Below are 25,610 nucleotides of genomic sequence, written 5' to 3'. Positions count from 1 at the left end.
CTTTGAGAACAGAGGCTGGAATGTATTTTGAAATTCAATATGCTGAATCACATGTGTAATTATAACAGAGACAAATTCAGTCCTCATAGATACAGGCTCTTAAGACTGTAAGGCGTACGCAAGACTAATCCCCTTCAGTCTAGTCAGAAGTGTAAATTTAAAGACTGCGAAGCCTGTCCTTATCTCCCACTGTTACTGCACTAGTTAGAATACGGCCCCCAAGCGCTACCAGGGCAGAGGAGCAGAGTGGCCGCGCCCGCAGGGGCCGAGAGAGACGCGCCAGCCCGCACCGTCGCGGCCGCCGCTTGCAGCGCGCCCCGGCCAGGCGGGGCGGAGCGGCCCGCAGTCCGACACGAACACCGCCACCGATACAGATGCGCCTGACGAGGCAGTCTCTCCGACACTGGCGACAGGCGACTGCCCGCCCGCTCCTGGCGAGAGGCAGCAGGCCCAACGGCAGGGCTCCGACAGCCGCTCTGCGGCGGGCTCACCCGCCCCACCCCGCCAACGGACAGCGCGCCCCCTCCAAGACAACAGCTGCGCACGCGCGAGACCCCTTCCCCCGGGCTCGACCGTTACGGCTGAGCTGCCCTGCGCATGCTCCACCTTCCCGCGGGCGCCCGCCTACAAGTCCCATGAGGCCAGGCGGCGCTCCCTCGCCCACGGCAGGCCCTGCCGGCGCTCCAAGCACACCGGGAGCTGTAGTCCCCGGGGCGTGTCGCGTCAGCTGCCTCTCGGCTCCACTGCCTCCGCCCGGCGGGAAGCCCCCACCCCGTTGCTATGACTACCAGGAAGCGGGCGGAGCCAACCGGGAAGCGGAGTCACCAGCTGAGAAATGACGCCACTGGTGGCCCGGATGTTCACGGGACTGAGCCCACCCCCTCGGCCCCCGCCGGCGGAAGCGGGTGGCTGGGGAAGGGCTTCCTTCATGCGGTCCGGGTCACGTGACAGCGCGCCGCCACGTGACAGCGCGCGGCAGCCGCGATGGGCACCGCGCTGGACATCAAGATCAAGCGCGCCAACAAGGTCTACCGCTGCGGGGTGAGTGCGGCCGCGCGCTGGCCCCGGCCCCGGCGCGCGGGGCGGCCCCGCCCTCCCTCCCAACGGCCCCAACCGACGCCCGCGCCCCTTGGCACCCTGGCGTCCGGCCCCAGCCCCGCGTCGTTGCTGCGGGTCCCCGGCTCGGCTTGAGGCCGTCCCCGCGGGGCCGGTCTGCCCGCCCCGTGCCGTGTCCCGGCTCCTGGCTTGTCGCTGGGACTTGCCGGCAGCCCAGGAACGTCCCGGCTGGTGTGAGGCAGCGGGGCGCTTCCTTGGAAGGCAGGATAATTCGCTCTCTTCTGTCTCTTCCTTTGTCGTGAGGGCTCTCCGCTTCGCGCCGTTCTTTGCCGTGGTGATGGGGCTGTGGCAAGACTTGCGGGATGTTGCTGCCATCGTGCTGGGGGAAGCTTCACTTCTGCCCTTGCTCAGAGTTTTCCCTCTCCACCACCTCTGCCCTCCCCGTGGCTCCCCCTTAGGTCCCTACCGAGGACACCACGGCTTCCCGCTGGCTTCCTGTAGCAAAGCGCTGCTCGGCTCCGGCACTTTTTTGGGATTAAGGCCTGCCTTTTGTCCTTCTCTTTCCCCTAGCTAGTGCGGCGATTCCGCGGGGGTACCGCTAACCTGTCTCTGGGGAGGGCGGCAGGGCTTCGGCAGGGAAGGGAAGGAAGAAGCGAGACCCCTGAGACATGGCAATTTGGAGTTCACCTATAGGGTAGTCGCTTCAGTCGTTTATACTTGTGTATTACAGCAGGACTGATATGCTTTGATACAGTATACAGGTGCGGCCAGTTGCTGTTACAGAGTCTTGTTCCGTTTCTGTGCTCGGCAAGAAACCTTAAAGTGTCTTAAGATGTTGTTTGTACCTGATAGGAAATCTCCTCTTAGATAAAGTACTGAGGCAAGAGCAGATCTTATTTTTTTTTTCCACTGGACGGGAGTCTGATTTCTTAACTTTTTTCACTGATGTAGTTGTTGATAGTGATAAAGTGATAGTGCATACTTCAGCTTTTGCAGCTGCTTGAAAAAATGCTGTGCCTTTTTGCATTGTTGAAGACTTCAAGCACAGGAAAAAAAAAATCACCTGTCTCATGTTTTTGAGATCTATTTTTATCACTCTTTTTCTAGAAATATTGTACTGTTTAAGCAGAAGTTTTCAGGTCTTTTTTTTTTCTTTTTTGCTATCTAGCCACACACTTGTATTATAAAAACCCTTTTCACATACAGCTTTCCCATCCTTTAGTAGTTTGGCTGTTATAGTGTATAAAGCATGTTTCAATTTATTGAATGTTTTTAATGCTGGAAAAGTGCTTTAAATGTATTTGAATGCAAGGGTATGCAGCCTCTGTTCTACAATTGTCAAATCGTCTAGAGAATTACTTTCATAAAGCTAAATTATCAGTTTGTGAACAACACATCCCTTTAGGTATGGCGTCATAGTGGTAAAGACTACTTTATGTATCTCACTTTCACATTGTTTTGCTAATGCACGTTATTAGAAGGATCTTATTTATTTCAGTATCATAATGCTGTGCCCATTTTCAGTTTCTTCAGTTGGCTTGCTTTATATCACTTTAAACAGGATTTTTTTTTAATACAGGAAAGGGATATTTCTTCTGTCTTTAAGCTGAAATTAAATAAGATGTTTAGGGTTAGTAAATCTGTCAGTATTGTTTGTTTGCTTCCACTTTAACTCCGTGTGAAAAGGTTTATAATTTTAGTTCGTAAATTGGGCCTGAAATTTGGAGGTCTGAGTGATGTGAAAACACAATGATGAAAGAGCTGTACACTACAAGTAAGTACAACATGAATTTTTAATAGAAATTTCATAGGGACAGAAAGGAATTACAAATTTCTCTTTAATTAGGCATGGTATGTATGCAGGTTTGGTGGGTTTTGGTGGGGGGTTTTTTGTTGTTTGTTTTTTTTTAATTTACTGATTGTTGTATACTTCAGTAACAGTAGCTATGCTAATAATACCTTCTGTCTATGGCAACTTTCATCCCAAAATATGCTTGCATCAATGCTACTTGAAAATGAAGGGATTCCTTGAGAAAAGACAATAGTTCATCCCAATGTGTATGTCTAGCTGTTCATTTGAAGGCAATAGGGGTACTGTGGCTAGACTTGATCTTTTGTTTTCTGAACTTATTTAAAGCTGCATTTGGATATGGAAGAAGGTGATGTCTAAATTATGCGCTGGTATAGTAGTCTTTTTGTTATGCCTATTACATTATAATAGCACAAAAAATTGCTAAAACATTACTGAGCTTTCTAAGTCATAATTTGCCTGAGACCATGATTAATCCAGCATAATGCTACAATGCCGCTTACCTCCCTAGCCATTTAATTTCTGCTGTCTTTCTTGTGCTGACAGTATTGGCTATGCAGTAAGCCAGATCAGGGAAATGGATAGTATTTGTTTGATGTGACACTCGAAAAAAGTAAATAATAATAATTAAAAAATCGATCTGTTGAATCATGGGTATCCTTTTTTGTTTTTCTTATGAATGTCTTCTCAAGTAGAGTAGAACAGAGAATATTTAACAATCAGTATCAGAATGGTCTTGTGCTGGATGGCCTACAGAAGAGAGATTAGACATAGTGGAGCAGCTCCAACAGAGCAGGAAATTGGACGAACAAAATAAAGTGGCATGGATGAAGAACAGTCTAAAGGATCTCAGCCTGTGATTGTAGGTGATAATAGACCAAAGAACTGGTAATGGCAACAGCTGCTGATTCGTCCATTCAAGCTCTGTTTTTCTACCTCTTGAGAGTGCATAGTCCAGGTGAAATATTCAGGGATTTTTAGCAATCAGCATCTCTCGATCTGTTGCATGTACGTCAACCAGCATCTTTACAGCTGTTGAGTGTATTTGCTATACATCTGCATTGTGTCCAAGAGGGAAGGGGTGAGGGGAAACAGATATAGCAGAGACCCATATTTAACAAGTAACTGTTCCAAGAATCTTGTAATGCTAAATTCCATACTGAATAAAGCCCTGAAGGTGCAGGAGTTTTTAATATAAACTTCTAGGGAAGAACTCTGTAAGTTAATAAACTTATCTTTAATCTTATTGGAGAACAGAATTTAAGTCTTGTTAGGGGAAAATATTGTTGAGAGTACATATGAGAAGGCTGGTGAGTGGAGAAGGGTGTGTTTAAAGCAAATAGCTAACCCGGAAAATTAAGGTTGAATAACAACTTATTTTTTGCGTTTTGTAAGGTCAGAGTGATGCATGTTTCATTATAGGCTTTCCCCATCAGGCCAAGATCTTTAAAATTTCTCTTTGGTGCTGAAATATCATATAACAGACCCTTCAAATACCATTCCCTGTTGTCTTGGGTTGGGTCAGACTACTTTTCATCCTGGTACGGTGACCTTGGGTTATACTAAATCCAGCTGAATTCAAGCATATTTCATTGTTGCAAAGCAATCTCCTACGCCAGGTGGAAGTCACTTCACTTCCTAAAACTTTCTTTAGTTCTAGGTAGCTGAGTAGGCAACTATTTTGTTCTTTTTAGTTGTTCTTTGCTTCTGTGTTAACTGTTCTTTTTTTTTAACTGGGAGAAATTGGACACACAATTTGTAAAATAGTCATGCATCATGCAAGCCTGAAATTGTGTTCCTGCCTTTAAAGAGGAAGTTGGTTAAAATAACATGCTGTGATAAACAGTAAGCAATTTCTGCATTCATTAGTTATAATCATCAGAAACGGGAGGAACTAAGCAAACAAAGACCTTTATTTTATCCAGACTTCAATTTGAGAAAAGCTGGCTTAAACAGATTACTTCAAATTGTGAGTAAAAAACCAAGTTTGCCAATACTTCGACCAAAAGAGTAATAGCATTGTTCTAAAAAAAAAAAAAAGTGATAGGGGATTTAAGAACAAAAAGACAATAAAATGGATCCTAATAGCACATCCTATAATAGCAAAATAAGGCTTATTGCAGCAAAACTGTATTTAAGTTCCTAGGAACAGAAGACCTGTGTTCAGGAGGCTTTTTTTTTTCAATTGGATGGAGAATTCTTGAGCCTTTGAGGCTCATTTAATAAACTCTGGAATGCTAGAAGAATGAGGGGACAGGCACAACTAATGATGCATTTTATTTAGAAAGCCTGAACAGGATGACTGGATTAACTGTGGCAGTTAATCTGAGATTGATAATTAAAAGAATTCTAGGCTGAAAGGCCTGAGAAATGCATTGTACAAAGAAAGGTGCCATAGTTAACGTCAGCCAAGACTTTTAATGACAAGTGAGTCTCAAATATACTTAAGTCAGAATTTGCCCATAAGGAAGCTGTTTACTTTTTTTCTAAAAAAAGCAAACTAATTAGTAAATCTGAGCATTGAGGTTTCAAAGCACCTAATGACTAGTTAGTTGGGTCTAGCAGACGTTTTCTGTTGAATGTGGCCAGTTTCTAAATAATCAGAAGAATATGTAGTTAAGATTTGCAGGTGGCTTGTATAGGTGTGGAATAGGTGCGGAAGAAAATGATCAGGAATATGTAGTAAATGTGACTTATGTAAACTTAATGTGAGTTTTTAAATTGCCAAATGTTTGCCCTTTGTCCTAAAAGTTAATGCCTGTGATGTAGAAAGTGGAATCTAAAAGGAACCTAAGGTGTCTTGGTAACCAACTGACCGTGGACTTCCATTCTACCAAAACAGTGAAAAGCTTAATCCATAGATGTATAGTGGATATCAAATGGAACTAGAGAAATGTTAGGCATTTCTGTATGGCATTAGGTATGATGTCCTCTGCTGTTGTCAACACCTCAAAAGGTATGATGACAGATTTCAAGTGGTCTTGAAAACCTGCCTTGTGGTTTATTAGTTATTTTTTGAAAGCTACCTTGCATTTGAGAAAAAAAAAAATTAGGCTGATTTTTCTTATTAGGGATGCTGTCAAGTGATTAGATATAATCTGAAAATACATAATATTGAGCTAAAATTATTTTTCTAGCTCCTTAATGTAGCAAACAGACCTGACAGTGTAAAGAGTCAGGTTGGAATTAGTATATATTTTAACACTAAAAGTAATTTTCCCAACAATTTATGGGACAGTATAGTGTGTACTTTGATCCTTCCAGTCTTTACATAAAGTTTATAGATACTGGAATAGCTGTCTAGGTCATTCAGAAGTCTAGAGGTGACTTAGGACTCTCGAGATGAGATTCTGTGATGTGTGTTATGCACCATTTCATGTAACTGATTGAAGATTGTTCCAAATTGTCCTCAGCCTGACTTGGGTAACTCTGCTCCACAACTAGAGAAATGAGGGATCATGCTGCTGGATCAGGTGAAGCAGGTATTCATCTTAGTTGTGACCTTGAAAGTGACTGAAACTTTGAAAGTGTCAGTCTTCCTGGCAGTTTCATGTCTGTATCTGAATGGTAAGGAACTGATAACAGAAAGTTAAAAAGCTTGTTTGGGATCATTAGCCTGGGACACTCTTCTCACAAGAATGTTTTGTTTGCAGTCTAGCATATGTACCTCACTTCTCTGTCTGCTTCACATAATACACTGGCCTTCCTGTGGATGGATACTCTTGTTTAAGTGAATAATTCTGTGTAGAACTGTATTAGCTTAGTTCCATCTTGCAAAGTTTTGTCATCACATGGTGAAGCCATGAGGAGTTCCTAGTAAGGGAGAAGGTAAAAGGTGAGTAAGAGCAACTGATGGTAAGTTACTACATTGTAGTACATGGGGATTAATTCCAGTGGTGACTTTCTCGACGCCCTTAGTTTTGTGGTGTTAAAAGTAAATGAACCCCTTTTGATATGGACTGAAAACAGTACTAGTTTAGTATTAAGTGATGCCACGTAACTTCTACAAATGGTACGTTTGTAAATGTTTTGCAAAAGTAAAGTTCTCTCATAAATTGTGTGCTAACTATAAGTATTTGAACATCTTGTACTTTTCAGAAGGACAAGTATACTGGCAGCTTTGTATTTAGAGGGGACCTGGTTTTACATACACAAAAAAAGACAAAGTAGCTCTTCTCCAGAAAAGATATAGCCAACTTCCCCTCTCCCCCACATCAAACAGAAATATAATCTGATTGTATATAAACAGTTTCAGTAAATATTACAGTGTCTTTTTCATAATACTTCCCTCTCCCCCACACTTACAACCTTTAAAAGTTTTTGTTAGAAAGTGGTTTTAAGGTGTTTTTTCATTTCTTAAGAGACATTGAATGTTATAAGAAAAATTCATACTTCAAGGCATTTTTCTCCTTTCTGCCCCAAATACATAACACCCTTATTGTGTGAAAGTATGTAGGCAATAGCTCTGGAATAGGTTGTTGCTGTGTGGTGGGAGACTGTTCTCATTTATTAAAGCAGTTCATATGTTCAGGATTGTCCTTGCTTCTTATAGTTCAGCTGTACTCATTTTTCAAAGCAGTAACCTAATTGCTTGTACTAATTAAAGCCTGTTAGCAAAGCAGTACAGTATTTAGGTCAGCTTTTCTTCACTGTCCTTTTGTGCTTGTGCCTCCTGTTCCTGGCATTTCCCAATTGCTGCAGGTCCTCTTTTCAGACTTGCAGCGTGTCAGCCTTCGTTGTGATGCTTGATGTTCTACTGCTGTCCTCTTCTGCTTTAAACCGCCTGACCCATTTTCTATATTGTCATCCTGTACCACTAGTAAAGACAAAAGGCTGGCAAAATCCAAATAGCGTCTGTCAGAGATGTACATAACTAGAGTGGTTTTAACTGGTCGAGTGTAGAGTGGGCAGTCTGAATTATCCTTTGATTGGAGTGATCTGTAGTTTTGTGTCTAATTTGCAAGCCCAGTGAAGGTGCAGAGAGCATTACCATCGAGCAGAAGAGGAGGTTAGCCCCAATAAACTTTCTTCAGGTTCTCAAATCACTTGCTGCTGTTTCCAGATGTGTATGAATGTTTGACGTGGAACTCTGGATTGGAGTGCATTCTCTGTTGTAGGAGAGGGGAAGGATAAACTATGGGGTATGTAAAATGAACTGTGTGTTGCTCTCCTGCAGTTAGTCTTTATCTCAGTGTTAGAACTTCTAAGTTGATACTTCCAAGATGGAGTGTTCTTGTGCAATTACAATTTTGTAAACAAAACATTCTTAATGGGATAAGTGACGCATCTCTTGAGTCATACAACGTGCCTTCAATTGAGATACACTTTTGAACTCGTCCCATGTAGCATGGAATTTGCTTGTGTAGCAGAACAACTATTTGTTTGTTTATTTTAAATCTATTCTGCTCCACTCTTGAGGTGAGTCTTATCCTCAGCTTGGCCATCACTTTTACAGTTATGCCTTCTTTTCCGTCTCCCATGGCTGACTGTCCCACTCTTCATATAAAAATCCCTCCTGGGATTTCATTCTAACATGTTAAATGGAACTTGTCTATTACCAACTGACCTGATGGTTGTTTATGAGGATGTTTTTTGTCTTCCTGGAGAGGAAGATCTTGAAACTTGGGAAAGAATTTGAAGCTCGGATTAGTACTTCTGCGAGGAGGAGGAGAAGAATATTTTTAGAGAAAACAAACTAGAAGTACAGAGGTCTCTTCCTCACATTGCTTTCATTATCAGTATTTGTCTTTTCTGACAAGGTTAGACTATTCTCTGGGAACAGTGTTCTTGAGTTTGAAAATCAGTTTGCACGCTGTCTGAGTAACAGCTATAGAAGCTATATTTAAACAAATGTTTTCCTGTTCTCTCTTCTCCTATTAGGAAGTTCTTTCTGGAGTTGTGGTCATAACAAGTAAGGATACAGTCCAGCACCAAGGTATCTCATTAACAATGGAAGGATCAGTAAATCTGCAGCTTAGTGCCAAAAGTGTGGGTGTGTTCGAAGCTTTCTATAACTCTGTCAAGGTAAGACCTGTGCAGGTTAATATTTTTAGCACAAAACCTTTGTCTCTTATCTCTGATTAAATCTTTCCTTAGTGGCGCTCAGGTAGTTATAGCACTTCATGGTATGTAAATGATAGAAAGCAGAGAAATGCTCAGCGTTATCTAGTGATATATGATGACATTTTGGGGTAGGAACTTGCGCTGATTGGAGAGTTTTCTTTAGGGCTGAAATATAGTAACATAAATAGCATGGTTACTGGATGATGCGTTGAAGGACCATGATTTAAAGAAAAATAATAAATGGGGGGTGGGGTTTTTTTGTAAAGTGACTGGGTTTAATTGGACTTTTGTGCCAGATCAGTCACTATGACAATAGTTTCTGCAGAGGCCATTGAGGTTGTGTGTTACTAGGCATGATACAGGACCTGCACAGATTCTTCTGTGGAGTATGAGGCTGTGCACAGACTGTTTGACTGCGGAGCTCCTGGAAGGCCTCTGTACTGCTCTCCAGGTTTGGAAGTGTGGGGTTTGGAATCTAGTGGGGCAAGTTATCTCAGGCTCCACACAAACATGGCTGTACTGATTGAAGCAAGGCTGGCTCTGTCTAGAGGCAATATAGCTACATTTGCAAAACAGTGTGCTTAAGTTAGGATAGCCTCAGTGCAGGCCTCTTAAGGTTTTCATTTGTATCATAGTTAATTTGTTTACAGTATGAATAATCTGCCCATGAATGACTGAAAAACAGAAAAAACAGTAGAAGCAATAGATTTTCTTATTCCTGCCTAGTAGAGGGAAAATAATAGTCAAACTCCAGAGAGAAAAGTGTAATCTTCAAGCAGGCTTCCCCAGTTGAATCGTAGTTAACCATTGTTCCAGTGAGAGACTAGCCCTAAATATAGATCTTTAGGGTGGGAAAGGGCCGGGGAGAAGGTAGGAAGGAATGGCTAACTGCTCAACTGGCACACATACTTGTTGATTCCTGCTGCTACTATTAACGGTTATAATTTAGAAAATGGAACTCCACTTTGCAAAGTGCTTGAGACTCTGCTGTTTAGCTCTCTAAATAAGTTTGGTCATTAGTGTGAAACAACCATAAAATAGATCACAAATTGTTTTCTTGAGGAAAGCATTCTTAGTATTTCTTTTTATTGTGAGACTGGAGAGCTGCGTGTCGTGAAGAAATACCTAAGTTTCTGGAAATTCAGGAAGACTGTTAGAGTTTAGTGGATGTTGTTGGTTCTTGAAATAATGGGGCTGTCACTCTGCTTCAACCTAAACCTCTTAAATATTTATCTTTGCAGCCTATTCAAATTATTAACAGCACTATTGAAATGGTAAAACCAGGGAAGCTTCCCAGTGGCAAGACAGAAATTCCATTTGAATTTCCATTGCATGTGAAGGGGAACAAAGTTCTGTATGAGACATATCATGGTGTCTTTGTTAATATTCAGGTAAGGCAGTCATATCTGTAAAGAAAATCTGAACTTTTGTTATCTGCAGAATGTATTCTAAAGCATCTCTTATTCCATGGAAGTAGGGGATAAAGTTTTGTGATAAAGTTTTCTTTTCATAGTGCAATATGTTTTCTTTTCTCAATTTGAAGAGTGAGCAGGAAGTTAGAGATCCTTTGAAGTAAGTAGCTTTTAAGCTTCCCTTATATTAATCTAGCATTCTTCTGGTGTGTACTGTATTTTCTAGATGTATCATGATTTTTAGTCTTAAGTTATATGTTAACCTTTTAAGTACTAGTTTGTAGGTAGTTTCTAGTTGCCTTTTTCATTTCCAGTTTCTAGGAGTCAACACTTTCCACAGGTGGTAACACTTCTTAAATGTGGCAAAGGAACCATCCTGAGATCTCAGAATCCCATCGATCTAATGTTTCTTTTAAAAAATTGTTGTGATGTCTATTTCCTCTTCTTCTCCAGCAAGTTTAAGCTTTTCATTGGAAATAGTTGACGGTAATGAAACTGATCGGTGTAATGTGGGATGTACAAGAGAGAAGTAAAAGCATACTGGAAAGCAGGGCTTTGGGTTGAGAAAGGATAAAATGTATTTGCCACGCTTGTTAAATCTTGTACAGTTCTCTTACAGGGTGATGTTTTCACCTAGTTCTGATTTTATTGTGAAAGAAGTTGCATTTACCATTTTGTAGATAATCTATATAGTAGTACATACCTAGAGATAAAAGTGTGTGTACTGTTAACCTAGTACCAGTGAGACTTTGTTAGCATAGTAGACAACCAATTACTGCTAATAATACTTAAATATTAAAAATGAAGTGTACTGACTTACCAGATCCATTTTAAGACACAGGGATAAATCCTACAGGAAAAAAGCTACCTAGTGTTCAGAGTCTGTGTTCCTGCATTCATTTGTGAGAAGCGTCCTCCACAGGAAGTCTTTCCATCACTTATTGTTTCAGGCCTTCATATGGAGTAAATCTTTAAAGAATGATGGCGTAAACAGAACAGTAACAAGATGTCTTGCCTGAAATACCTTGTCAGAACTACTGTAACATATATCTGATCCCTCATGTTGTAGACAACTACATCCATTCCTTTCATGAAAAAAGACTGCACTACATTGTCCTTTTGTTCAAAACAAATGTGGCTGTGTAATTTCATAATGAAGACTCAAACCAAAATGTTGAGAGCTTGTAGCATCTTCAAAAACACGCATTGTTTGCCTTCCTGTGGAGATGAGTAGTAACATTTCCTGCCCAAATCTGTATGTACTACATGCTTGTAACAGAATCTTGTGGAAACACAATTTTGAAATTTGACCTTTTTTTTGTTAAAAATTGCCTTACCATAGGTAGGTTTGTTTGTTTGGGGTTAGTTTTTTGAGGGAAAGTCTTTCTTCAACCATCTCTTGAATGTAAATATTGTGTTAGACAATGCTTTTTCTTACTGAGGAGTGTTTTTTGGTTTGATTTTTTTTTTTCCTTCCTTCAAGGAAAAAGTTGAAGGAGCCACTAAATGCAAAAATTTTCAGACCAGGGCTGATGAAGAATCACTGGGTTGTAAAACTTCCCCCTGCCCCCCTTGTAGTTCACTGATGAAAGTATTGGATTTGATGACAAAGTATAAAACTGTTAGCTATTTAGCAGAACTGGAAGCCTTGTATTACAGTCTGGGATTTAAAAAAAGCCTAACAAACAAACCAAAAACCCCCCAAACCCTCCTCGCCTACTAGCTTATCAGAAGTAACTAAAAGAAAAATTCCCTTGCTTTTTGTCTATATTCAGATGTTTTTTTAAGTATGTCCCATATCTCTTTTCAGTCTTGGCTTTCTTCCTAATGTAACATCTGTTGTTTGTGGTAGGTATGTCAAAAATGGTGCAAAACTGGTTGAGTTGCTTTCCATAATCCAGATAACTTGCCTATGGTCAATATCAGTTGTTTTAAGGTATACTTTAATGGTGAATATTTGTTTTGTTTTGTCATTCCCTCTCTTATCTATGTAGCTTCTCTTTACCAGCTGTGGATAAAATGTAATTAAAAGGTTAATCATTAGATTTCAGCCAACCTTTGAGAGTCCTGCTCTCCTGAAAAGGAAAATGTAGTCTCTCCCAAGGTTATTCAAGGTGCACTGATACCTGATAAAACAGATACATACGTCTACTTACTAGTACAAAATCAGGCTTGAACTGCTTAAAAATACTTTTCTAGTTTTAAATAAATCAAAGGAAAGAGTTCATTTGCTTCTAACATGTTTATATTTGTTCTCTGTCCAAATCAAGAAATGGAAAAATAGACTACAAACAGTATACCACCTATTTATTTTTTCATTTGAGTAACTAAATGTGCTGTTTAACAAACACTTCTTGGACCTCTGTCCAAGACCTGTGCAGTTTCAAAGCAAGCCTCTATTTCTTGATCTAGGTATTAGTTTGTTAGCTGGGGGTTCAGCATCAAGATTCAAGTCTCTGTTCTCATGCAGAGACCTTATAATTAGACACTGATGGGGAGGCTGTGGGCCAAATTTGAAGGCCTGTGTGGTCCTGCTGCCTCACTGCACTGTGTTCCCTGGTCTGAGTGAAGTGTAGTGCAGTAATAGAAGGTTTGCTCAACAGTGATTAACTTCAGTGGAAACCATAGTCTGTGATGGGGTAAGAGATATGGTCCCCGGTCTTGTTCTTGCACACATGTTCAGGTTATGTGCAGAGACACCATGACCTACAAGTTATGAAGCTGAGTCCCTAGTCTGAGTGCACCTGGTTTTGCCAATTCCTCATCTGTAAAGAAGGAAGTAAAACCAAAACAACAAAAAACCCCACCCCAACATATTCCCTATCTTGTAAGGACATTGAAAGGCTATGTTACAGATGCTGAAGTGTATGATTGCTGTGATAACCAAGGCTATACTATTTTTCAGTCACTGGTTTATGGCTCCTTTTTTAGGGGAGAAAGGGGAGGAAATCGTCAGCAAGTTTTTGAACAGTGAACAGCTAAACTAACCTTGTTGCCTGACTTCACTGCATGCTGCTGCTTTTAAGTTCAGCTATATGGTTAAAGACAGTTCCCCATTAAATGTGCATGTAACTGTTACCACTGTTAAATTCAATCTTACAATAAATTTAAAATTAGAGGGACTGTGAATATATTGATAATCACTTATTATTGATAATCACTTATTATAAAAATATTGATAATCACTTATCCAAAGTATGGTGGAAAGCAATACTGTAATCACTCTTAACTGAATATAATTTGGGTGCTGAAGCCATACAAGAATACTGCTTTCTGTCAGTGAATTAGTCCCTCAATCTCATAGGTTGTTACATAACACAGAAGATATGGAAAGCATTTGCAAATGACTGTGATATGGGACTGTAAACACACAGAAAAATCAGCTTTCATTTGGGAGCATCTAAAATCATTGTATACCTCTTACCTCCTTCCCCTCTCCCCATCACTGGTATGTACATTGCTTACTAATCCATTTTAAACGATGCCTTAAATATTAATAACAGTACCATTCTGCACATACGCAATAAAAAGTTGAAAAGTTGAGAGAGACAGAGGAAATCTTAACTAAGGCTCTCTTCTTTTTCTCTGCCATCCTATTCTTGCCAGTATACCCTGCGGTGTGATATGCGACGTTCTCTGCTGGCAAAAGACCTAACTAAGACTTGTGAATTCATTGTCCACTCACTGGTAAGTGTGGTTTGTATTAACTATACAATGCGAGATTCCCCCCACCCTGCCACTTTAAGTGAAGTTTGGCTGTAAGGTTAGAAAACCAAGTTAAAACCACGTAATTTGTGACAGCGAGACACAGGCTATGTATGAGTAAAGGAAGCTAGCCTCAAAAACATCCAAAAGAGCTAGGGTGTCAGTTGCTTCTGATAGAATAACACATCTCTCTCTTCATTTAAAGAAAATAGTACAAAGAGGATTTGGATTATAAGATGTTTTTATACTGCACTAAGTTTATTCTCTTACTCATCCTTTCTGTTCTGAAACAATGGTGTAGTTAGATAAATATTATGGTGTTCTTCTAAACATTGTTTCAGATTATTTGAGCATTTCTTAGCCAAAGGTTCCAGGCAGCCACAATGCCTGTCCTAGAAATGGGAGCTCGTTGGAGAAGAGAAAATATTTGATTTCTGTTCCTCAGATGACTAATTATGATTTAGGCCCCTGACTCAAAGTATCAAAGCTGGAACTGCATCAAGTTAGAAATAAGAAGCTTGTCAGCTTAATCACCTTTGCTATTAAGTAAGCCCATGGTTGGCAATATGCTAAGGTAACTAGGTTAACAAATATCCACATCCTGTGGTTAGCAACATGGAGACAGCCTTCCTCCTGTGGAGATAGCATTGTGGGAAGAGATTTGACTGTCTCTGATTTGTCAAATCTGTCTTTGACTGATTTGACAAGAAATGCTTTGCTGCTTGTTATTTGAAGTTCCTGTATCAGATTGGTTTATAGTTTATGTTGACTTGTACGCATGTCCAGAGCACCTGATGTCAGTACAGACTGTGCAGGCCTAATTATCTCTTTTTTTTCCACCCACAACTTGCTAGAACATACTGTTTGTATAATTCCTTTGACCTCTAACATGACAATAAAGTATTAGACTCGTTTGTCTTACTTTTGAATAACGGTGGAAATATGTTATTTTAGTTCTATAGTACCTTTTAAAAAGTTTTAGTACTTTTTTTTTAAAGATTTAGCTAGGTCCTATAAAGAAGTTTCCTGTTGGTAAGATTTCATTATTTTCTAAAATATATTATGCTACATTTTATTGGTCCATTATTACATTATAGGTAAGCCACACTTGTCAAAATAGTGAACAAATTACATATCATGCCATTTCTTGGTTTTATTTCTTGTTCCCACTACAGCACTTCTTAGATCAGAAGTCAGTAAATCATGAATCTCTCAGTCAGGGTGAATTAATGAGGTTTTACTGAACATATAATTCTCACTGTCAGTGCTCAATGTACCATTTCCCTTAACCTTATTCTTTGCCAGAATTTGTCATTTATGGGAAAATACAGTTAATCTTTTGCTAATATCTTCCATCTTGCAGCTGGGCAGCAGAAGCTATTTTGAATTCTTAAGTAGTGAGGATAGATCCTAACTAAGAGTTCAAGTTAAGCCTGTTGGTGGTGGTGTGCTCTGCCAACTTCCAGTTACATACAATTGGGTCTCTCATAATTGATGCTGCACTCACCACTTATTCTAAATATGCAGGGGAAAAGACAGTGCACTTCACTGAGATAAGGATGGAGAGAGTGGTCAGTGAATGGTAAGTGAAGCTTGCCTTCCCGATGCAGAGCACAGGCTGCTATCTCAGCAGAGCTCAGAGCGAAAGACTTAACTTCGTGGTTTTGTGATGAAAGGTGTGAATAGCTACTGAAGAACTGTTATAATGTGCCCCCAGAATTGCTTCTCCAGTGTGGAAAGCTAACCTGGACCAAGTTTTGTTTATTTTACAGTTAAAGAAGCTGGAATGCGAAGCCCATTAAATCAATGCTACACTAGATCCATCAGCTGAGGACCTCCTAGTAATATGAGGCTGGCTTAGGAGACCTGAGCTGTTATTGAAAGGGCAGCAGAAGGAGTTCGGAGTTCTCAGACTTAACAAGAGGGAGGGAGAGTTTATAAAACGTATTTGAAGCAATGGAGCAAGTTCATTAATAATCTCCCACTCTCTCCCCTGCGCAAATTTACTAAGTATTAATAATGAAAGGAAACATTGCAAGTGACACATAAAATGTAATTATTTGTAAATACAGAAATGTGAAATTTAACTTTTTTCTACAGCATACCACATGCTTCAGATAGGTAGTGTGTTTCTTCTTTTCCAGGTGGCTTAGAGTAGTCAACCATGTTTTGGTTTTGTTTTCCTTTTTTTTTCTTTTTTGTCAGTGTAGGTAAAGCTTATGCCAAAAACTTATAAATGGAGAGCTTGTTGTGGTCTGTTGCAATGGCAAACACAAAGTAACCAAAAATTGACACAGTTCTGTTTCTACAATGCATTGTGACTTGTATTTAGACAGTATCATAATGTTATTTAATAACAAAGGCAAGAAATCTCTGGGGTTTTATTACATAGATGCATACTTTCAGTATGAAGACAATCCTGAAAACTAACACATCCAATAGTTGCTTGACTTTGTTGTTGTTTTTAATATTCTGTGTGTTTTGTAAATCATAGTTTATGGTTTAACTCTTTCATTACTTGTAGTCACAGAAAGGGAAACTGATGCCAAGCCCAGTAGACTTCACAATTACTCCTGAAACTTTGCAAAATGTTAAAGAGGTAAGGGTTTTCTTATTATTTTATTTTAAATGTAATGCTTGTGTGATTCTGAGTGAGAACAAGAGAGGAATGATTAAATGCTGCCCTGTAGATAATCAACTTTTTTTTTTCCTTTTCTCCTTCTTTACTTTTGTAAGCAATAAAATGATTCTGCCCGATCTCTTGTGATAATGGTGACTAATGTAAGGTGGAACTTTGTTCAGTAACGGTTAAACATTTTTATCATTTTTCTGTGTGAAAGATGGCAGTGAAGCAAGGGAAAATATTCTATACCACGTCTAGCCAAGATCCTTTAAAAATGTATATTTTGATCCTTGGTTATGCCTTTTCTTTACAGCCCCATGTGGTTTTGGGAAGCCTGAAAAGTAGTAGCTGTCTTGGTCATTTAGCTTTCTGAAGATTGGTTTCTGTTTGTCCACTAAAATCTGTGTTCTGTTTTTCCAGATTTTCCTGTTGTGCTCTTTTTGTTAATAAGATTACTTTCCTGCTTTAGGTCTCCCTTCTGCATCCCCAATTTGTCTTCCATTGCTCTTAGTCCCAGACTTCTGAATTTAGACCTAGTCTTCCACTTGTTTCTCAAAACAGACCTCTTGGTGTTTGGGTGTTTTGTGCTATTGTTGACCTTACTCTACATATTCACAGAATCATTGTGGTTGGAAGGGACCTCTGGAGATTGGTTAGTCCAGCCCTTGTGCTCAGAGCAGAGTCACCTAGAGCAGGTTACCCAGGGCCATGTATAGTCAACTTTTCAATATCTCAAAGGATGAAGACTTGCAACCACTCGGCAATGTTACAGTGTTTGACCACCCTCACAGGATTAATAAAGAATTTAAAAGTAATTTCCTTTATTTCCGTTTGTTCCTATAGCCTCTTGTCCTTTCACTAGATACCACTGAGAGGAGTCTGAGTCTGTCGTCTTTCCTCCTTCCCATCAGGTATTTATACATATTGATAAGATCCCCCTCAGCCTTCTGTTCTACAGGGTGAACAGTCCCAGCTGTCGGCTTCTTTCTGTGTGTCACGTACTCTTAACCATCTTCATGGCCAAAACCAGCAAGGGCTGGACTTGCTCCAGTAAGTCTGTGTTTCTTGTACCGGGAAGTCCTGAATTGGACACACTATCCCCAGTTTTATCTCACCAGTGCTGAAGAGATGGGGAGAATCACCTCCCTCAACCTGTTGGCAACACTTTATAATGCAGCTTAGGATGCTGTAGGCCCATTTGTCCAGCCTGTTGAGATCCCTGTGAAGGGCTGCACAACTATCTGGTTCACCAACCACTCCTTCCAATTTTGTGTTATCTGCAGACTTGTTGAGGATGCGCTCTGTCCCATCATCCAAGCCATCATTGAAGATGTGAAGTAATATTGGCTCCAGTGTTGACCCCAGTCACTGGTGTACACCACTAGTGACTGGCTTTCAGCTGCACTTTGTGCTGCTGATCACAAACCTTTGAGTCCAGCAGTTCAGGCTGTTGTCAGTCCACCTCAGTGTCTAATCTGTATTTCTAGTACAGATTAGTTTGTCATCAGTTTGTCAGTGAGATTGTTAGGAGAAACTATCAAAAACAGTGCTGAAGCCAACATAAACAGTATCCACTGCTCTCTGCTTGTCTACCAAGCTAGTCATTTCATCATAGAAGGCTATCAGATTGGTTAAGCATGATTTGGTTTTCATAAATCCATGCTGACTGCTTCCAATCACTTTCTTGTCCTTTATATGTTTGGAAATGGCTTCCGGGGTTATTTGCTCCATCGCTTTCCCAGGGATTGAAGCAAGGCTGATGAACCTACAGTTCCTCAGATCTTTCCAACTGAAGAAGAGAGTGACATCTACTATCTTCAATTCCTCAGGAACCTTCTTTGTTCATGACAGCCTTTCAAAGATAATCAAGATTGGCCTCATGGTGACATAGGTTGGCTTCCTCAGCACTTGTGGGTGTGTCCCATCAGGTCCCATGGACTTGTGTACATCCAGTCTGTTTAAACTTTCTCTAACCTGCTCCTCCTCTACCAAGGATAACCCTTCCTTGGTCCAGACTTTCCCTGTGGTTGCAGGGGCCTGGGATTCCTGAAGGCAAATCTTATCAGTAAAGCCCGAGGCAGAGAAGACATTAAGTACCTCTGCCTTTTTCATGTCTCTTGTCACGAGGTCCCCTGCCATATTCAGTAGCAGGCTGACATTTACTCTCATCTTCCTTTTGCAGCTGGTAGACTTGTAGATGCCCCTTTTTGTTGCCCTTCATGTCTCTTGATTTAACTCCAGGTGGGGTTTGGCTTTCCCAAAACCATCCCTGCACACTCGGATAGTGTTTTTATGTTCCTCCTGGCTCACCTGCCCCAACTTCCATCTTTCGTATGCTTCCTTTTTGTGATTTTTATCAGTAGCATCTTGTTCATCCATGCAGGTCTCTTTCTACCTTTGCTTGACTTTCTGCATGTTGGAATAGACCATTCCTGAGCGTGGAGGAGGTGATTCTAGAAAACCAACCAGCTGTCATGGCTGAACTCTAAATCCAGCAGAGTTAGAGGATGAGCAGGTTGTGTCCAGCAGCCTCTCATGTCTCTGCAGACTGCTGCACACTGAAAGCATATGTTTTTCCAAATATAAAGATATAATAACTATTCTTGGTGGTAAAATTACTTTGTGGATGATTGCTAAATACTAAGCTCTCAGCAGTCTGCTCTTCCTGTGAACTACGTTTCCATATAAATTATTTTGTTTCTTCTTTCCCTTCTGTATCTTGATACCCTACTCATTGGCTGAGCAAAGACTCAGTGGTGTACATCATGAGAAAGTCCTGTCCATTAAAAGCTCTTTCTTAAGTTTAATAGCAGACCCTGTACCTTTCCGTATTTCAAGTACATAACCAAAAAAATAGGTTCTAAAACTTCTGACATCTCTGATCCAGCAGATCTTGGTATTTAATTGTGGAGCTGTCTAAAGAATGGTATTGAATGTGTGTGGTAGCACAACAAGTGGCCTTTTTAAAATTTTATTTTTATTTTTTATTCCTCTCCCTGTCTCAGAAAAATGTATGGGTCTGAAGTGACTACCTGGTGGACAGGTAGAAAAAGTCACTGTTTTGGTATATTTAAAATATTAAAATTTCCATTCTCTGTTTGTCTGGAGGCTGTGACTGAACTATAATTTCTGATAGACTACTAGAAAACTGATTAGGAGGGTTGCAGTAGCCAAGCAAAGCACAAAGAGCCACGATAGATTTGCTTGTATGTTCTTGATTCTTATTTTGGGCGCATTATGAAATAGAGTGTAAATGATAGGTCCTGTAAGAGAAGACCTAGCTGGGATTAAAATGAAGAGTACTGACAAGAGTACAAGAGTAGTAAGGCTCTAGGGGAAATATACCTTTAAAAAGCAAGTCTTGTAGACTAGGGTTGAGGAAAATGGCCTTGAGTTCTTGTTCCACAAGTTCCTTTTATCTCTGTCTCTTAGGTTCCTGACCACTATACTCAGGGGATAGCTATATGATGTCCCTGTGAAGTAGGGAAGCAACTCCATGTTTACTAATAGTGGTGATGAGAAAAACCTACAAGGGATCATACAATAAAAAAAGCATTTTACTAATACATTATTAGGACTCAATATTTCATAGGGTGCTTTTGTCAGGGATGTAACTTCTGTTATTTAAGTTAGGAGAAAATACGCAAGTGAGGTCACGTTTACTAAACACATAAAAATTCCTCTCTTTTTATTTCCCCCAAAGATTTGTTTTGAGCTGAATTCTGCAGAGGTGTTGGGTATCTGAGTGAAACAGTCTAAACAATAGCTGAGGAGAACTTTTCTGCCATTGCTACTGGCAGCCAGGACTAAGAAGCAAAACAAACAGATTGGGAGAAAAAAAATTTGCGACAAGAGAGTTGGTGTGGAAGAAGGGAAAAATCAGTTACACGGGCAAGGAAATCTGTCACCACAAGCAAGTGTGAACAGATGGTTGGAAGGTAGAGGCCAACATCAAAGATGTCAGTAACAAAAAATTAAGGAGGGAGAGAAGAATAAGGCTTGCAAAAGAAGGGGAAGGTTAGAGCAGGATGCTCTAAGAGTTTGAAGAAAGTTGGATGGTGAAGATATGAGCTGAAGATGTGGGTAGAAAACTTGACTGTTTCAGTGTGCCTCCTGCCAGAACTTGAAATGTAACTAGCTTCTGGCATATGAGTTTCTCTGCTGGCCTGAAAAAGGGGAGAGCAGGGGGAGCAAAACCCCTGCTCTGGTCTTTTATGGAGACTGATTTATAGACTGTCATCCTTGATCAGCTATTCTTACTGCTCCTTCTTTAAAAAGTAGGAAACATGCTTGCTGTTACGAAAATTTTAAGTGTGATCCTGTATTCAAATTAATTGTCCTTAATTGGTGTCTTGGTACATAAGCAGTATGCTACATCTTGCATTAAATGAAGATTTTTAAATGCCTGTCTTCCCTCCCAATAGCGGCCATGAGAGAGAAATTTAGAAAGGTGGGAAAATCACTGAAATGATAGACTATATTGTAATCCATAACTAAATGGGACCAGAACGCAGTTCTCTAGAGCACCACCAGCTGATTTAACTTGACCATCCTGTTAGTTCCTGCCAGCTTACCTCCTTCACCATGCGGTTCCTGACTTCTGGATTAATTGTAATAGCCAAGTTTTGCCAGCTCATCCCAGGAAAAATGCTCCTGTGGATGGAATGAGTAGGGGGATGCATGTTGGGGTGGGGGGGTGGGTAGTAAGAGATATCTTAATGCATCTGTTTAAGGATGCATATTTAAAGAGTTATATTATTTAAGTTACTTGAGGCATTTCTGAACTTCTGAGTTCTTAACTTTGCAACTTCTGGGGATTTCCTATATACTTTGATAACTGTCTTTCTGTAAGATTGTTGTTTTGTTTGGTTTTTTTTCTTAGTCTGTTCTTACAGTTGTGCCTCCCCCTTCCTCCCCCTCCCCCCCATACCTTTTCAGAGAGCTTCACTTCCAAAATTTCTCATCAGAGGTCATCTCAGTTCTACAAACTGTATCATTACACAGCCACTAACAGGGGAGCTGGTAGTGGAGAACGCAGAGGCTGCAGTCAAAAGTATTGAGCTGCAGTTAGTACGTGTGGAAACCTGTGGTAAGTTGCTCTGTAAACGGACTGTGTATTGACTGCAGTAATTACCACTTGCACTCTTTCAGCTTAAATATGAAAGATTGTCAAAAGCCATACAATTAAAAAGACTTGCAAAAAAAATTGTTTTGCATTTTAGGTGGAACAGTCCAAGCATTAATTTAAGTAATCTCTACCATCCTTAACTCAGAGTGCTAATGTGAAAACTTGCAGGTCAAAGGGCAAAATGTCTTGCCCACACTTACCCCCCTCCCCCCCAACCCTGGTGTCTTTGGTTTAAATTTTGTCCACTGCTTTCTCTTCTCTCTTTCCCTTCCCCTCCCCTCCCTCTGAATTTCCCGCTTTCACCAGGGTGCGCAGAAGGTTACGCCAGAGATGCCACAGAGATACAGAATATTCAGATTGCTGATGGGGATGTCTGCAGGGGTCTACCAATTCCTATATACATGGTGTTTCCCAGGTTGTTCACCTGCCCTACCCTGGAAACAACAAACTTCAAAGTTGGTAAGTGTGTAGGGCTTTATGCTGTGTTGGCATCTTTCATCTGAGATAAGTTTCTAGTTTCACTTTAGCTTCTGGCAGGTAACAGGATAAATTGCTGTCAGCACTGCAGGAAGAACCAAGGACATCCAGCTGTTTCCCTGTAGAGGTTTCCTGAACAGGATTGCAGTCGGCTGTGTTTCAAATAGATTGAGAAAATACAGCCCAAATACTTCTAACTAAAAACAGTTGTGCAACTATTAAGCTACTTCTGACTAACAGAATTACATGGTAAAGGGACAGGAGAAGCAGTGTAATGGCAGGTAATTTTTTTTTTCTGCCAAAAAATTACGTGTGATTAAACACTTGAGTAATAGCCCAAGAATAAAATGCCAAGATGACCCCTTCCTTCTTTTCATCACCAGTGAGAAACCCCTCTTTCCATTCCCTCTCCTTTTTGTTTCCCATTCTCCTGCTGCACAGACTCAGAAGTAGAAAAAGTAAAGTTAGGCTGTATGTGACTATGCTTTTCTTGGTCTATACCAGCTGCTTCTTCCTGCTTCTTGTTGCCAAAATCCAACATTTTCATTAACAAACACCTGCAATTTAGGATTTCCCTCACTTGTTCAAATAATTACTGCAAAAATTATTTTTGCTAGCCTGTTTTTCTTCCCTTCATCCTGCTGGAATCTGATGGTGGTTCTTTTTTTTATTTATTTTATTTTTATTGTATCAGATTGAAGCTGCAAGTCCCTGCCTTTAGGATCCTTCCCAGCTGAAGCCCCTCCTACTGTTCTGCTGTGTATCTTGGACAAGTGTGCACAACTAGTTTTTCAGCCCTGCCTACCTGTTCCCCTGAGAGCATTTTTGCACCTGATGTGTACAGCGATTTTTTTTTTCCCCAAAGTAATATTCTTCTCTACTTTTTGCCATTTCTAGCTATTGAATAGTAATTTACCATGACAAATGGCTACTGCTAGTGTAGTATCTACTTTTATCTGTAAGAACAGTCTTAATATAGTTACAAAGATTCTAAAAAAGGACAGTTACTTTCAGTTTATTTTGATATCTGGTTCCCTTCATTTATTAACTCTACCTGACTTTGTATTCAGTCTCCGTTTAGGATTGATTACAGATCTTATAGTGATTTCGGTTTTGAACACCACAATACAATATCTAAAGAGCAGATTTTCTTTTGAAAAAAATTTTTCATAGTTTGCAGGTATATTGTATTTTGGTGTTTAATTTCATAAGGCCATGCGCAATGTAGGATTCTAAGGCTATGTTACATGCTGACAGCAGGGAGGAGTCTGTTCCCTACCTCTTCCACTTACGTGCTTCTAAACAATGCGTGTTGGTGTGAGGCGTCTTTCCCAAAACATTTTAATCTTAGATGTCTGAACTCTGCCTGTTGTCCAGAAGACTGTATGTCATAGTTTTTCAGTGATACGCAAATGAATCCAGAGGAATCCCAAAGATGAGAACAAGCCAAGTTTCTCTAGGAATGGTCCAAGCTCTGGGATGCCTGTGGTGAGGTTCTGCCTGGAGTACCTTGTTCACCCCTGCCACAGGAAAATCCAGGGTATTGAAATGGCTTGGAAGAGCCCTGTGAAGTGCCGTGCCTGACAGCAGGAACTGCCTCCCTCTCATCCTACTGCTACAATTCAGATTAATATGGTAATCCTTTTTTTTTTTTTCCCCCTTCTTCCAGAGTTTGAAGTTAATGTTGTTGTCCTTCTGCATGATGACCATCTCATCACAGAGAACTTCCCACTGAAGCTCTGCAGGATGTAAATAGTCAGAGGAGAATCACTTAAGGATTTACTGAAAAAAGACAAAATTCTTCAGAGGCAAAGTGAAATTTTATCCACATCTTATTTTAACTGAAAACACATCACTTCCTTCTCCCTGCTGGTAGTTCTTGTGCTTTCAGTTTTCTGTAAATGTTGCAAAGACTTTGCCTTACGATAGCCTACATGGATGTATCTATCCAGCCAGCCTTGTCAGGTATCTTTCTGACTTCAGCAACCATGTTTTTCCCTAGTTTTTCTCAGACAAATCCTGAAGGAATGATTCCATGTATTTCTACAACTTGTAGAAAGTTTCTCTCCTTATTTAATTTTGTAATACTTGTTCCGAAGTCCTTTAAAGACCTCTTAAACCCAGCAAGTCCTGTTATACAGGGTGTATATATACTGGGGAGAGGGTATGGGACTTGTACTACAATACTGAATAGTGTCTTTGAAGGTATAATGAATGGTGCTACAACAACACAAGGTGGTGGTATGGGATGAATGTGAAATAAGTGATGTGAAATGAATAATGATGTGAAATAACACCAAGTGTATTTTGGTCAATTTGGGAATATGAGTCTGTACTGGAGGAATGCTTAGAACTGAAGTTGGTGTTTTGCATGTGGTTTTTCCCTGGGCTCTTCCCTGGGTTAGAAAAACAATGCCCTTACTTTATCTTTGCAATTTGTGTAAAACAGCACTGAAAAAGAAGATCAGTCAAAAGTGTTTAGTTTGAGGATATATTTATTCTTTGCATTATACCATCTTCCCTTTTATAAGACTCCTACAGCTCAGTTTTGATGTGGGAACAAATGTCTGTTATGTGACAAACAGCACCACTGAACTGCTGCAGAGCAGCTGATGGTGATGGTGGAAAAACTGCATTAAAAACTTCCATGCCCTGGCACCTTGTGACTTGTCATATGAAGAACCATTCCACAGGAGACAGTTGTTCTTTTTAATTAGGTGGGTTAATATTGTCACTTGTTCAACTTAACTTATTCCTTTCCTGGTATTTACATTTATACTTTAAGGTAAATACATTAAAGTGTTTCTAACTATACACCTTAAATGAACTATATAGGAAAACTATTTCAGCAAGAAATAACCTTCCCAGTGTAAAGGGGTTGTAGATTTTGATGTTGTTTTAAGTTAACAGAACAGCTATACTTTCATTCTAATTGTGAATTTTCCATACACTATTATGTGGGGTGGAGTTATTATGTGGAGTACTATATAATATAAAGTATTATATAAAAGTGTAAAGATGACAGCCTGAAAAGACAGAATTAAGAAGAGTGCCAGAAAGTTTCCCTTAGCTTTATCCAGCAGCAAAATGTAATTCTAGGTTTGGCCCTGGTTCTTTATAATCAATATTTTAGGACTAAACAGCTGAAATTCTTATTTCAATGTCTTACAACAGTCTGGGGTGGGAGGGGGCAGGGAGAAAAGCTATTTACTAAAGTTAACATTTCTCTAAGATCAGGAAATCATACAGTATTATTTTTGGAAAGTGAAAGCCACTCTTTCTAGTCTATGTATGTGCTGTTATTAGAGTGCCACCTGCTGCTCAGAGCGGCACTAT

At 40.1% G+C, this 25,610-nt stretch overlaps 1 protein-coding gene across 3 annotated transcripts; it reads left to right on the top strand.

Moving 5' to 3' along the window:
* The first annotated feature begins 886 nt into the window (after positions 1-886).
* On the top strand, positions 887-24,996 carry VPS26C (VPS26 endosomal protein sorting factor C). 3 transcript variants are annotated; one of them, XM_072846563.1, is made up of 9 exons: positions 6,579-6,701; positions 7,929-8,007; positions 8,747-8,890; positions 10,171-10,320; positions 13,948-14,028; positions 16,571-16,645; positions 21,608-21,758; positions 22,104-22,256; positions 23,944-24,996. In XM_072846563.1, exons 3-9 carry the CDS (start codon positions 8,816-8,818, stop codon positions 24,024-24,026), a joined length of 768 nt encoding a protein of 255 aa, XP_072702664.1. In that variant the 5' UTR covers positions 6,579-6,701; positions 7,929-8,007; positions 8,747-8,815; the 3' UTR covers positions 24,027-24,996. The 3 variants fall into 3 exon arrangements, with proteins under 3 accessions (XP_072702657.1, XP_072702669.1, XP_072702664.1); XM_072846556.1 differs by lacking the exons at positions 6,579-6,701; positions 7,929-8,007 and adding an exon at positions 887-1,041 and having other exon boundaries at positions 23,944-24,993; XM_072846568.1 differs by lacking the exons at positions 6,579-6,701; positions 7,929-8,007 and adding an exon at positions 1,191-1,317 and having other exon boundaries at positions 23,944-24,995.
* Positions 24,997-25,610: the final 614 nt, after the last annotated feature.

Source organism: Ciconia boyciana, chromosome 1 (assembly GCF_034638445.1).
Source record: "Ciconia boyciana chromosome 1, ASM3463844v1, whole genome shotgun sequence".
NCBI lineage: Eukaryota > Metazoa > Chordata > Aves > Ciconiiformes > Ciconiidae > Ciconia > Ciconia boyciana.
The sequence above is the reverse complement of the archived record's forward strand: the minus strand, read 5'-3'. Positions and strand labels throughout refer to the sequence as shown.